The sequence below is a fragment of the Ictidomys tridecemlineatus genome, chromosome 10 (assembly GCF_052094955.1).
Source record: "Ictidomys tridecemlineatus isolate mIctTri1 chromosome 10, mIctTri1.hap1, whole genome shotgun sequence".
In the NCBI taxonomy this organism is placed as follows: domain Eukaryota; kingdom Metazoa; phylum Chordata; class Mammalia; order Rodentia; family Sciuridae; genus Ictidomys; species Ictidomys tridecemlineatus.
Genome location: NC_135486.1, coordinates 115,274,721 through 115,288,124, shown reverse-complemented (window position 1 = coordinate 115,288,124; position 13,404 = coordinate 115,274,721). Strand labels below are relative to the sequence as shown.

Below are 13,404 nucleotides of genomic sequence, written 5' to 3'. Positions count from 1 at the left end.
CAGGATGCTGTGACCCCTAGTGACCTCAAAGCTCAGTGCTATAGACTGACCAGGATCACAGGACCTCCTATACTGACCAGGAGCACAACTGGGCATTTTAGGAGTGGAGCCTAGAATGTTCCAACTAGTTTAATGTCTTCTTTTTTCTTTTCTTTTTATCTTTATTTATTTATTATTGGGTACCAAGGATTGAACTCAGGGGCTCTTGAGCACTGAACCACATCCCCATCCTTATTTTGTATTTTATTTAGAGACAGGGTCTTACTGAGTTGCTTAGTGCCTTGCCATTGCTGAGGCTGGCTTTGAACTTGTGATCCTTCTGTCTCAACCTCTCAAGCCTCTGGCATTATAGGTATGTGCCGCCGTACCTGGCCTCTATTTTGACTTTGATGCACAATCAAGTTTAGGAACCACCAATGTAAGTCCTCTTTGGGTCCACTGGCAATACAAAAGATGTCAAGAGCTTTGTAATGTTTTGAACAACCAATAATAAAAAAAAAGAAAATGGTAAGCTAGAAATTAACCTTAAGACCTTCAGATAAGAAAGAACACACACACACAAATAAAGGAATTGAATACTAAAAAAAAAATAAATTAATTAAAAAAAAAATAAAAGGAAAACCCAACAATCTCTTCACCTTGTTTCCTTTATCCACTTTTTCCTATATAAAGCTTGGATATCTGCTGAGCCATTCAGTCCTCTTTCGAACATTCCTTGACCCTCTGTACACCAGGAACCCACCAGTGACCCAAGGCTCTCTCTCTAAACTATCACCTCATCTCTAGACAAAATGGCTTAAGGGCTTGGCACTGGGGCTGGTGGGGGGGGACAGCTGCAGCAAAGACAGGTCAGTGTAGGACAGCAGGGAGTTCTAGGGCCTCTAGCCATGGGGATAAACTTACCAGAGCAGCAGGAATTTCTCCCTGGGATGAATGACCTGTCAGAAGAGAGGATATGAAAGGGTAAAGAGAGAAACAGCTATTTTGTGGTCGATAACATCAAGTGCACTAGTCCCATTTGACTGGAACAGATGTGTATCTGGGGTGAGGGAGGTCATGTGTGGGAGAGGATTCCCACAGGAGATGAGGTGGGAGTGCTTGGTAAGGGTCAGTCCATGTTAAGGACCTGGCCTCTTTCCTTTCTATAGCAGGCAGTCCAAGGAAGTTGATAAACAAGAAAGTTCAATGAAAAACAGGAGACTGCCTGGTTTTAGTTGGATCCCAAGATAAAAGGTACCTGACAACAAAGCTGCTGGGATCTGAGGCTGTTAATGAAGCAGAGCTCCCGGATTTCCTCATGCTGAGAATAACAAACTTCCTCATGCTGAGGGCAGATGCCAAGGAAATTAAGACTGGCATGTTCTCCAGCTGCACATAGCCTAGCTAAATCTCCACGTGTATATCACTCAGCTTCTGTTTCTATAAATTGTAACCCCTTCTGTGGATCCAGGCAGGGAAGTAATCCAACTGCTTTTCCCCAGTTTGATCAAACTGCATAAAATTCCTTTTGTCTATATCTTACCCTGGAGGGTGGCTGAAACTGGACAGTTGGGATCTAAGCAGTCTCCCTGGCTGGGCTGCCGATTACAGAATGGTGTCTCTGGTGGGATTATAATGCCATTCATGGCTACTGGCCCTGGAGGAGGGGAACAGGTAGGGAATGTCCCTGCAGCTGTGAAATTAATATTGTTCCAGCTCTCTCCTTTCCCTTTGCTGCTTATTTATTTATTTTTGTCCTTAGAGTGTTGGGAATTGAACACAGGGCCTTGCACACGCCAGGCAAGCACTCTGCCACCTTTGCTGCTTTTTTTTTTTTGATAAAATGGAAAAATGAATTTTAGAAATCTGTGGGCCCAAAGTCTGGTTGTTCCCTAGTCTCACTGGCAGTGTGCATAGACCCTTGTCCTCCTTTTCTGTTTTCTGGGGTTATTTCATAAATTTGGGATTTCTTTTAAACTAATGTGGGGTTCTTGAACTATTTGGTAGTCCAGAAATTCTGGCCTTGTCCTTGGCAGGTTTGGTTTGTCTGGTGTTTGTTTGGAAAAGACCCCAAGATAAGTAGAGATCTGGGGTGTTTGTGAGATCTCTGTTATGAAAATGGAAAGTGCTAATTCTATCTTGGAGCTCCTTAGAGAAGTTTTGATCACCACATGGCCCATATATCTGAAAGTGCATTTTTTTTGTTTGTTTGTTTATTTTTATTTTTAATTTTTATTTGTTTTAATTAGATACACATGACAGTACAATGATCTTAACATATCATACATTTGAATCAGATGGGGTATAATTTCTCATTTTTCTGAGTGTATAGGTTGCAGAATCACATTGGTCATGCAGTCACATATATACATACAGCAATAATAATGTCTATTTTATTCTGCTGTCCTTCCTTTCCCCCAAGTACATTGTTTTAATGTAACTGTTTCATAAGTTTGTTAACTTGATAACTGACTTAATAGGCTAAATTCAGATGGCTTCAGCAATGGATTTATCTACTAAAGTAATTTCATTTCAGAGGAGTATACCTCATTTCTGGGTAAACAGACTCTTGAGAAGTTGTATATAAGGTTCTGGTCACTCTCACACCCTAAGCTACCCCATTTACCATTTGGTATTTGGGGCCTTTCCAAGCCTATTAGAAGTAATGTACAGCCCACTGTTGATACAATGGGAATTAATTCCTAAAAGCAGCACATTTTATTAACCCAAAGTATTTTCCAAGCCAGGCATGCTTGTAATCCCAGCAGCTCAGGAGGCTGAGACAAGAGGATCTCAAGTTCAAGGCCATTCTCAGCAAAAATGAAGCACTAAGAAACTCAGTGAGACCCTGTCTCCAATAAAATACAAAATAGGACTGGGGATGTGGTTCAGTGATTGAGTGCCCCTGAATTCAGTCCCAGGTACCAAACAAAACAAAACATTTCCCAAGCATGAACTTGCTTCAGTTATTAGATGAACTCTCTCTCTTTCCCCCCACCTATATATGGTATTATACATTATGTATACGTATATATACATGTATATTATATATATACATATGTGTGTATATATTTTTTGTATATATATATATATATATATATATATATATATATATATATAGTATATGTACACCTATACAAAATATATTTGTAATAGCTTTATTGAGCTTGAAGTATATGGAAAATAAGTCCAAGGACATTTCCCCCAAGCTTTTGTCATTTAAAATCCCAGGCCTCAGCCAGAGCAAGTGATACAAAAGGAACTTCACCTGACTGGCACCTGACCCCACTCTAATGAGTCACCTGATGCCAATCCAATAAGCCTCATAAAATTTCCTATTCACATACCTGTCCCACCCTAATGGGTCACTGGACCCCAATATAATGAACCCCAGGAATTGCCCTCCTGTCCCAACCTAAAGGAAGCCTATAAAACCCAGGCCTTTGCTGCAGCCTGTTGCCATTTTCTGCCCCCAAAATGAGCCCTGCCTGAATTCCACCAATTGTCTCCCCTGCCAAATACTGAATAAAAAAAAAAGCCTACTGACCTGAGGTTTGCTTCCCCCTTCCCACCTTCCTCACGTGTCTATCATTTGTCCTAACACTCTATGAGAATTTTAAATGTGGAACTTAATGAATCAAAAAACACAACAAAAGTTACATCTTATAATGAATGAGAATTCATACTGGAGAGAAACCCTTTGTGTGTTATGAATGGGGGTGAGATTTTGGTCAGAATTTAGTTTCTGACACAACAAAAACAGGAGAGGAGCCATTTAAATGTAGTCACTGTGGAAAGATATGTAGCAGATTTCTCAATTAGACATCAGAAAATTCATACCACAGAAAGGCACATAAACTTTGAGTGTGGGAAAACATTCAGTTATAAGTCACACTTTACTTATCATGAGATAAGATACCATGGAAGCAGAGCCTATGTGTGCAATGGACATATGACAAAATCATTTTTCTTAGCACAGATTGTATAAAACTGCACACTGGAGAGGAAACTTGTAAGCTCTGAAATCAACTTCATGCTGGAGAATCTATATGTGATCACAGAAAGAAGATTGCATTACTAACCCATGTCAGGGAATCCCGAACACGGTAAGAAATGAAGTGATCGTGGAACTTATTGGCATCAGATCAATATTAACATCAGATCCACCATTTTAGGTTGGAGCCATTTTTATCTAGGGACTGCTAAGTTCCAATTTAGGAGCCATTTTATTCAGGGACTCCCAAGTTTCCATTCAGGAGCCATTTTGTCTAGGGACTCCCAGGCTTCTGGATGTGCCTGCTAAAAGGCCAACCCCACCCCAGCCCATGACACAACCCCTAAGCGTGTGTGTGAAATTCCTCTTGTGGGCTAAAAAGCTGCTCTGTTAGTGCCAACATGCTGCTGCTCACCTGAAAGGGACAGCTTTATCAGTTTGCTCCATGCTACTGACATAAATCTCTTACATGGGATTCTGGTGTGTGTTGTGGTCCTTGGACTTTGCATGGACTTTGCAGGTGTCCTTTCTGTTAGGTGCAGGACAGGCTGAGTAATCTGTCTTCAGGGCATGCCAAACAAAGTTAGCTGCAGGGTGACCTGGCCACTCAAACCCTCTGTCTGGTTCTCTGTTTGCTTCAAGCCCAAACGCCCAAGCCCCCACTCAAGGCTGAGTGCTTTACCCCCCTGCTCAAGGCTGAACACTGAGCCCCCACTCAAGGCTGAACACTTAACCCCCTTGTGTGCCAAGAAGGCAGCTTGCAGACCCAGAGACCCCATTAGATTTGGGCTATAAAAACTCCCTCCTGCCAGGCCTCTCTCTCTTGCTTTCTCTGTCTCTCTCTTGCGTGTGCTTTCTCTCTCTCTCTCTCTCTCTCTCTCTCTCTTTCTCTTTCTCTCTCTCTTTCTCTTTCTTTTCTCCTCTGTTACACTCCTGCAATAAAGATCTCTTGGTTGCTTTCAGTGTTGTGGTCACTTTTCTTTCATTGGTGCCGAAACCCGGGAAGAGGGTTAAAACCCACTTTTGGGTCCCTCTTCCTTTGGAAGTGCCACTCATCGGATGACCTGAACCCATTTTTCTCGACCGCCAGAACTCCATCCACCACCAGCCTTCGATTGGTGAGTTTCCCCTTCCTGGAGTCCTAAACCCAATGGTGGTGTCAGGAGGATTTGACTGTTGATTGTCCTGCAAACCTCTTTGCCCACCTGCGGGAAGAAAAACACCCCACCACAGCCTTCAAGGCCACGGTGGCCCTCAGAGACTCCTTCCTTGGGAAGATTAAACTCCTGGGTTCAAAATTATTCCCTTCCCTTCCCAGCTGGTAGTTTCCCAGCATAGGCTTTGTAGGTCTCCCTCGAAGGACTGTGTAGCCTCCAGGGACACATAACAGAGAACCGAACATCACACCTTCATGGTCTCAGTGGCTCTCCTAAAATCCTAGTCCTCTACCTCCAAGACTCAGCCACTAGAGATATGCTTACCCTTCCCTTCCTCTCTCTTCCCCATCTCCCTCTTTCCCCTCTTTCTGGCCCTGGGAGTATCTGGCCTCTCTAGGAGGGGTCCCAAAAAGCCTTGGCCAAGGTCTCCCACGGCTCCGGCTCTGTCCAGGACGAGAGCTTCGACTGTCAGGATTTGGTGACGACCAATCTCTGCAGCTCGAACCTGCCACTAAGGCACTCCTGATTTTTGGCTCTAGCGGGGATGCCCCTTTTGCCAATAAATCAGTTTCCTCCTTCTCTCTTATACTTTCTTTGCGTCTCCTTCCCTCTCCCTTATACTACATTTGCGTCTCCTTCCTTCTCCCCTATACTACGTTGGTGTCCTCTTCCCTCCTCCTTATACTATGTTTGCGACATGGGTAATGTGTCTTCTCTGCCGGTCGACTTTCCTCTACAATGCCTCTTGGATAACCTCAAAACCCTCTCCTTGACACCAGACATCAAATCCAAAAAATTGATCAAATATAGCACCCAGGCCTGGCCCACTTATCCCTTAGACAACCAAAACAGATGGCCCCCTTTTGGATCCCTGGATCCCTCCATTCTGAGGGATCTCTAAAATTACTGTGAGCATTCGAAAAAATGGGTAAAGATCACTTTCTTCTTGCTCTGATCCAATCCTGCTCTCTACACTTCTTGCAAACCTCTACAAATTCTTCCAGCTTGCAAACCAACTCCCCCAACCACCAATCCCCCAACTTCTCCTCCTCTGGACTCATCCACTACTTTAACCCTGCTGATGAACCTCCACCCTATTGCCTGGCTCAAATAGATCCTCCCCCTCAGCCTTCTGCCCCAGCCCCTCCACCATCTCCCCCGCCTCAATAACCTGCTTTCTCCCCTCCAATTACTAGATCAAAAACCCAAACCACTGCCCTTCCTCAGAGCGTTGCCCCCTTGCTGAGGTATCAGGTACTGTGGTTCCCCTCCACCCACTCACTCCTTTCTTCTACTGTCAGCACCCACACCGGGTCCCACCAGGTCCTTTTACCAGCTAACCCAAAGGTCAAACGAGCTGAGGAGAGCCCTCAAACCCCTATCCAAGATCTAATAAAAATAGCCTTTAAAATTGCTTTGTCATCACTGAAAACAGGTTACTAAGAATGAAAGTCCCTTACAGGCTTTTGGGGATATTCACTCCCGTCTTCCTCTCTGCTCTACTGTTCTGCTGCTCAAGTTTTCCTTGCTAGGAAAAATCCCAAACCCCTTTCCCACTATTCTTTTACATCTCCTTCCTCATTCTTAGATCCACTGGAGCTGCTCTCAGCCCCGCCTTCCTGTCTTCCCCCTCCCTACCCAGGCCCACAGAAAAGTCTTAACTGACCTTCTCCAGCAATATTCACCATGGCTGATTTTAGGACTTTCAGCAAAAGAATCTGTACAAAAGAGTTTAATGTAGATAAACTTCCTATTTTCGTGTTGCCCTGTTTTACTTGGCCACTGTCTGAAAAAATCAGCACTTCAGGTGCTGGACACCCCCTTACTAGTTTTTCACAAAATATGTAAACAAGGCCTCTAGCCTTGAGCTGGGCTTCATAGTGCTGAGTACATTTCTAAGATAAGGGAGTTACTAAGTGGGCTCCATGGTAACAGCTGGCAGGGGGAGGAAAGAAAAGGGAGAAGAAGCTCTCCTCTTCCCAGGTGTCCTTGAAGGGTTAACTTACCTAGAACAGAAAAAAAAACAACCAAAAAAAAAAAACCCCCCCCCAAAAAAAAACCAAACACAAACAAACTGCTTTTTGTGAACTTCTGCAGACTGTAAACTTCTGAGCCCCACCCTTTACATGCTAGGTGCAAAATTCTGAAACTACCTAAACTTGGGGATCAGGGGACTAATTGATTATGGCAGAAGCTGTGTCCTCTGAATCTGGCTGCAACTGTTTCCCTATCTTCACTGCTATCTTAGGTGCCTTGCCTTGTCTGTCCCTACAACGATATAATTCTATATACTTAAACATTGTGCATGTTTTCATGAAATGGTAAACAGATGTGATTAATTGTGTACTGCAAATAATAAAATATCTCTTGTTGAAATGGAATAACTTGCCTAAATTCATAAATTTACAAGGATTTGTTCAAAGTGTGAATAAAGAAGGAGTTAACAGATGGGAAAGAGAAATTAGAAGGTTCTAAGTATGGATTTAATAGAAGGAAAAGGTGTTTCTGGATAAGAGAATCTATATGATTAAGTAAATAAGAGGGTTTAAGCAAGTGATAAAGAAGGTCTGTGTACACTGACTATATAGGTTTAAGTAAGTGCTAAAGAAGGTCTATGTATACAACTATGATTAAACAACAACTGTTATTTTTCAATATTGTAATATGTTATTTCTTTAAAAGCTAAACTTGATTAATATAAAAACATCAATGTGATTATGGTACTATTACTCTTCTTTGTATATTAAATATGTTCATATTTTCCAGGTATATAAGTCACTAAGATAAGAAGCTTTAAAAAAAACTATATATCAAGCTGGTATTCTCCAAAATGTTGCATGGTAATTTTATGCTTATAAAGATAACTTATTGGAAATTTATTTATATCATTTAATTTTCTATAACTGGACCTGTTATCAATAAGATTAATATAAAGTTCTATAAACTGGGTACAATTTAAATGTAATATCATATTGTGTTAGCTAGTATTCATGTGACATCAAGCAACAATATATGTAAATTTTATAAAATGATATTTAAAAACAAAGATCAGCTTCAATACTAGAACACTTTACCTCAGATTTATAAAGAGCCCTGGCTTACCTGAGATAAGGCTGTGCCTCCCATATTACTACATGTCAGAATGACTCCAAAGTAGGCCAGACTTCAGCTAAAGCCCAGTACTCTTAATTTAAATGAAACTGACTTTGCTGGATGTTTAAGATAAAGACTTAAAGTTAAATTAAAAGGGCCAAGAAAACCAATATTTGGCTCTGGTCCCCTGAGTCAGTCTGAATCTAGGGAACAGGGAACTTCTCTAAAGAGCTTTGCAACTCTGGGCCACATAACCTCCTGATCAGGGAGATTAATGAGACCACTGGAGAATGAAAAGCCAATCAGTGTTTTTGCTGTGAATAGGAGGGTCATTGGAGACAGGAGACATCCTTGATGCTTCCAAGGGAAGCCACATGGTCAAGCAAGACCTGGACCCATCCTAGCGCAAATGGCACTAGCAGAACTAAGAAGCTGTTCTCAAGTTCCCCCACGAGTGACCCCTATAGGAACTCAGCTGACTCTTAACAATAGATAAAAACAAAGTCAATTTTGACCAGCTTGATCTTAAACACCTACCAAAAACAGTTAAGCCAAAACACAGTCATTCCTAGGAGTAATGAAAGACAAGAACAGCTAGAAAAGAGGAGACAGCAACTACGTCAACAGGCTCCATGAGGAATGTTTAGTCAAATATGGCCTTGGTTTCTCCCCCTCACAGGACCTCTATTAGTCTTCTTTATGTTTCTCCTAATAGGACCATGTCTATTAAATTGCCTACAGAAGTTCCTGCAAGATCAGATACACAAATTCACCAACCAGTCGGTCAATCAACTACTTCTTTAAAACTAGGCCCCTGATGCCCAAGACAGAGACCTACGACTCATGACCAACTCCTCTAGCTGCAGAGACTCTGCCCCCACCTAAAACCCTCTCTAACCCCTTTTCCAGATTTTACAACCTCTCTTTCACTTCCTATGAATGAGAACTACTCTCTAGCAGGTCCACTCTGCTTTTTCTGTCTGCTCTACAGTATCCCCACAAGAAAGCATCAAAACTAAACTCCCCACCAGCCAGATGAGGAACCACCAGCCAGACAAAGACTGATAGATCAACTCCACCCACATGCCTAGGCACAAAAAGCTTCGCTACCTACTTTCTTTGGTTGATACTTTTTTCAGGTTGGATAGATGCCTTCCCTACATCCAGGGAAATTACTGACACCATCGCCTCCATCCTCATTGAGGAGATTATTCCCTGGTTCAGACTTCCTGCCTCCATCCAGTCAGACAACAGTTGTTCAATTCACTTCACTTCTCAGGTTGTTCAAGTTTCCAAAGGCCTCAACATCACTTGGAGGCTCCACATCCCCCACCAACCCCAATCCTTGGGTAAGGTTGAGAGGCCTAATGGCATTCTCAAGGATCATCTCACTAAACTTGCTATTGAACTCAGGCTCTGCTGGCCCAATCTCCTGCCATTGGCCCTACTTGAATTCAGGCAGCCCCAAGGGCCCCCTCAGGCCTTAGCCCCTTTGAGCAATTCTATGGGTGCCCTTTCTGAACCACCCAAAACTTTCCGATCATTCCTCCTCCCCTTGTGTCCTACCTGTCCTATCTCACACTTCTATGCAAACTCCCAAGGGAACATGCAGACCAGTGCCTTCCTGCACCATTCATTGTCTCAATCCCAGCACAACCACAAACTGAATTGGACCCTCTTCAACTGGATGACTCAGTCTTACTTCAGGAACTGCATTCTCAATAGTTGGAACCTCGCTGGATGGAACCCCAAATAGTCATACTTACTACCCCAATGGTGACCAAGCTTTTGGGCTACTCCCCCTGGTACCATGTCTCCCACCTTAAAAAGGCACTTGTTCCAAATGTCCAGTCCTGGACTTCCACCACACCCACAAAACTCAAAATTTCTCACCAACTCTCATCTTCTTTTACTAATCATTATTCTCTCTCAAGTTTCTATCCCAACCACAGATGGTGCTTCTACATCCAAGTGACATGGCACCAGGATGACACCACCCACTCTCAGTTTATGGGTCAAGGCAATTGCTCTTCCACTGGCTGCAATCAGGCTATCACCCTTAACATCACTGGACTGAGCCAAGCCACCTCCAATACTTCCTAGAGTCCCTGCAACAGGACCAGTGGCTAATACCAAGAATCTCCTCCATCCAGGATTGGTTTGATGCCATCGACAACTTGTGGCTTCAAGGAACTTTTATGGACTTTACCCCTACCACAGTAGTTGTCTGTAGCCACTGAGTGTTATTTTTGACTGCCCTGGTGTTCTCAGACCTGTCCCCCGAACATTCCTCCACTTCCCCTTCTAGGCCCAACGCCACCCACCATTAAGCAGGAAGTAGCCAGAGGACTTTATGTCGTCACCCATGTCACTTAGAAAAACAAAAAGGGAGGAATGTTAGGTGCAGGACAGGCTGAGTAAGTTGTCTGCAGGACTTGCCAAACAAAGTTAGCTGCAGGATGACCTGGCCACTCAAACCCTCTGTCTGGTTCTTTATTACCTGTTTGCTTCAAGCCCAACCGCCCAAGCCCCCACTCAAGGCTGAACACTCAGCCCGCCTTCACCCCCCCTGCTCAAGGCTGAACACTCAGCCCGCCTCTCAAGTCCAAGCACTTAACCCCCTTGTGTGCCAACAAGGCAGCTTGCAGACCCAGAGACCCCATTAGATTTGGGCTATAAAAACTCCCTCCTGCCAGGCCTCTCTCTCTTGCTTTCTCTGTCTCTCTCTTGCGTGTGCTTTCTCTCTCTCTCTCTCTCTCTCTCTCTCTCTCTCTCTCTTTCTCTCTTTCTTTCTTTTCTCTTCTGTTGCACTGCTGCAATAAAGATCTCTTGGTTGCTCTGAGTGTTGTGGTCACTTTTCTTTCACTTTCAGAACTATTTCTGTCAGCATTTATATTTCTTATATATCAGGTTATCTTTACTGTATTGGTGTTAATATGTGGCCAGTGTGAAAAAATCCTGAGCAAGGCTTTACCAATCATCAGATAACCAGATGGTGTACTCAGGCAATAAATCTTATCAATAGTGTGAGTATGAAATATTCTTTGTTCACACTGTGATTACGAACGGTAAGAGGACTATGCCACAACGGGGACACCAAACTTGCCAGACATTGAAACACATATTGACACCTATGAAAAAATCACAGTTATACTATATATAACATTTGAATGGAAGTTTAAATGGGTTCAGTGTCTCTTTTTTTTTTTGCAATTTGGTGTATGTATACTGAGTATAATAAAGTTTGGGGAAACTTCAGAAACCAAAACACTTATTATTTTTAGATCAAATAATAAATGTTCCTAGTTTTAAAATATGAGAATCAAGTTAAACAATAATATTTCTTCTTAAATTATTCAAGGAACATTAATTTTGCATGGTTATATATCACATGGCCTGAACCAAAAAGCAGATTCCATCTTTTATTTTGATTCTATTTCAATGGGCAGGTGAGTGCTCCATGAAAATAGTTTGCTTTCTGCCAGGCTGGCACAGAATGGGAAGCACACACTATGAGAAGAGATTGGACCAGAGGAGCTAGATGGTTAAGTGCTGTGAGCAAGGATTGAATTCAACTTCTCTCTTTTCTTCATAACCCACTCAGTTTGTTTCTGTCAAGATTGTTCAAATATCACTTTCATTATTCTATTCTAGACAGGTGCTTATCCAATGCCACATCCACATCATTCAACATCCAGGCTTGTCGCCTTCTGCTTCCCAAGGTGGCTCCTGGACTCCAGCCAGAATGATTTCCTGTGTACTCCTTCCTTGTCTCCTGCCTGCTACCTTATTTATTCCTATCTGAGATGCTTGTGCATATAGCTCAGTGGTAGAACACCCCTGGGTTCTGTTGCAGGGGAAAGATGAGGCAAGATACCAAACAGGAAGAGGAAGCAGGTTTATTTAGCTATAGCCAGGTTCAGAGAGCAAAGCTTTCACTGTAATCAATCAATCCCCCTGAACTCTGAATTCAGGCAGTTTCAGAACTTAATACCCAGTGTGTAAGGGGAGGGGCTCAGAAGTTCACAGTCTGCAGAGGTTCACACAAAAACAGCTTTGCTTTCAATGTTCTGGACAAGTTAACCCTTCAAGGGCGACACCTGAGAAGGAGAGAGCTTCTTCTCCCCTTTCTTTCCTCCCCCTGCCAGCTGTTACCATGGAGCCCAATTGGTGACTTCTCTTATCTTAGAAATGTAGACATCTCTGTGAAGCCCAGCTCAAGGTCAGAGGCCTTGTTAAAGGATCTATTTTTTTTTTAATCACACTTTGCATTTGCAAACACTTCTACCAACTACTATACTGAATAAATGTTCATGAAAAACTGGTAAAGGGGTGTTTAGCACCTGGAGTGCTGATCTCTTCCAGGCCACTGCCAAGTAAAATAGAGCAACAGGAAAATATGAAGTTTAACTACATTGAACTCTTTTGTAGAGACTTTTTTGCTGGTAGTCCTAAAATAAATTATGGTGAAGATTTTTAAAGAAGCTTAGTTAAGATTTTCTGTGGAGAAGGGGACACTACCACTATAGTTCAATCCCCAGTACAAAAAAAAAAAAAAAAGAAAGAAAGAAAGAAAAAGAGTCTTTATTTAAGAATTGGTCCTAAAAGGGCATTAGTCAGGATCTGTAATTCACTAGAAAGTAACCATATTATCTGTGAAAGTTAATAGGCTCGACTGAGTTATCTAAAGAAGCATTTAAAACTGTTACTAAGTATAAGATCTACTCAATTACTATGTGTTTTTCTTTAATCCAGAAAGAAATATTGTAGTGCAAAGATGAGCAGGCTTGCAGAGTCTCATGTTGCACACCAAGAGGATGGACTTACCAGTTCGTTATTGGTGTTAAAACTAGCTTCTATTTCTGAATAAATGTGGATATGGTGGCACATACCTGTAATCCCAGTGGCTTGGGACACAGAGGCAGGAGGATCATGATTTTTCAAAGCCAGACACAGCAGCTTAGAAAAGCCCTAGGCAATTTAGTGAGACCCTGTCTCAAATTACAAAATAAAAAAGAGTTGAGGATGTGGCTTAGTGGTTGAGCACCTGTGGGTTCAATCCCCAGTACCAAAAACAACAACAACAAAACAGCAGCTTAATGTGTCATGCACAGCACTTAGTGACCTCCTGTACATTCTATAACCAAAAGAATCTGAACCAGGAAGGAGTTGCATCCTGAT

At 42.5% G+C, this 13,404-nt stretch overlaps 1 protein-coding gene across 9 annotated transcripts in view; it reads left to right on the top strand.

Annotated features, from left to right (window-relative positions):
* The window catches only part of Znf3 (zinc finger protein 3), a 36,113-nt gene extending 24,852 nt beyond the window's left edge, over positions 1–11,261 (top strand). For 6 of the 9 annotated variants that reach the window (XM_078023781.1, XM_078023776.1, XM_078023777.1 and 3 more), the window contains 2 exons: positions 4,937–5,091; positions 10,158–11,261. In XM_078023781.1, coding sequence (XP_077879907.1) covers positions 4,937–5,091; positions 10,158–10,214 — 212 coding nt within the window. In that variant the 3' untranslated portion in view covers positions 10,215–11,261. The other 3 variants (XR_013426845.1, XM_078023783.1, XM_078023784.1) reach the window with 3 other exon arrangements.
* The last annotated feature ends 2,143 nt before the right edge of the window (positions 11,262–13,404 follow it).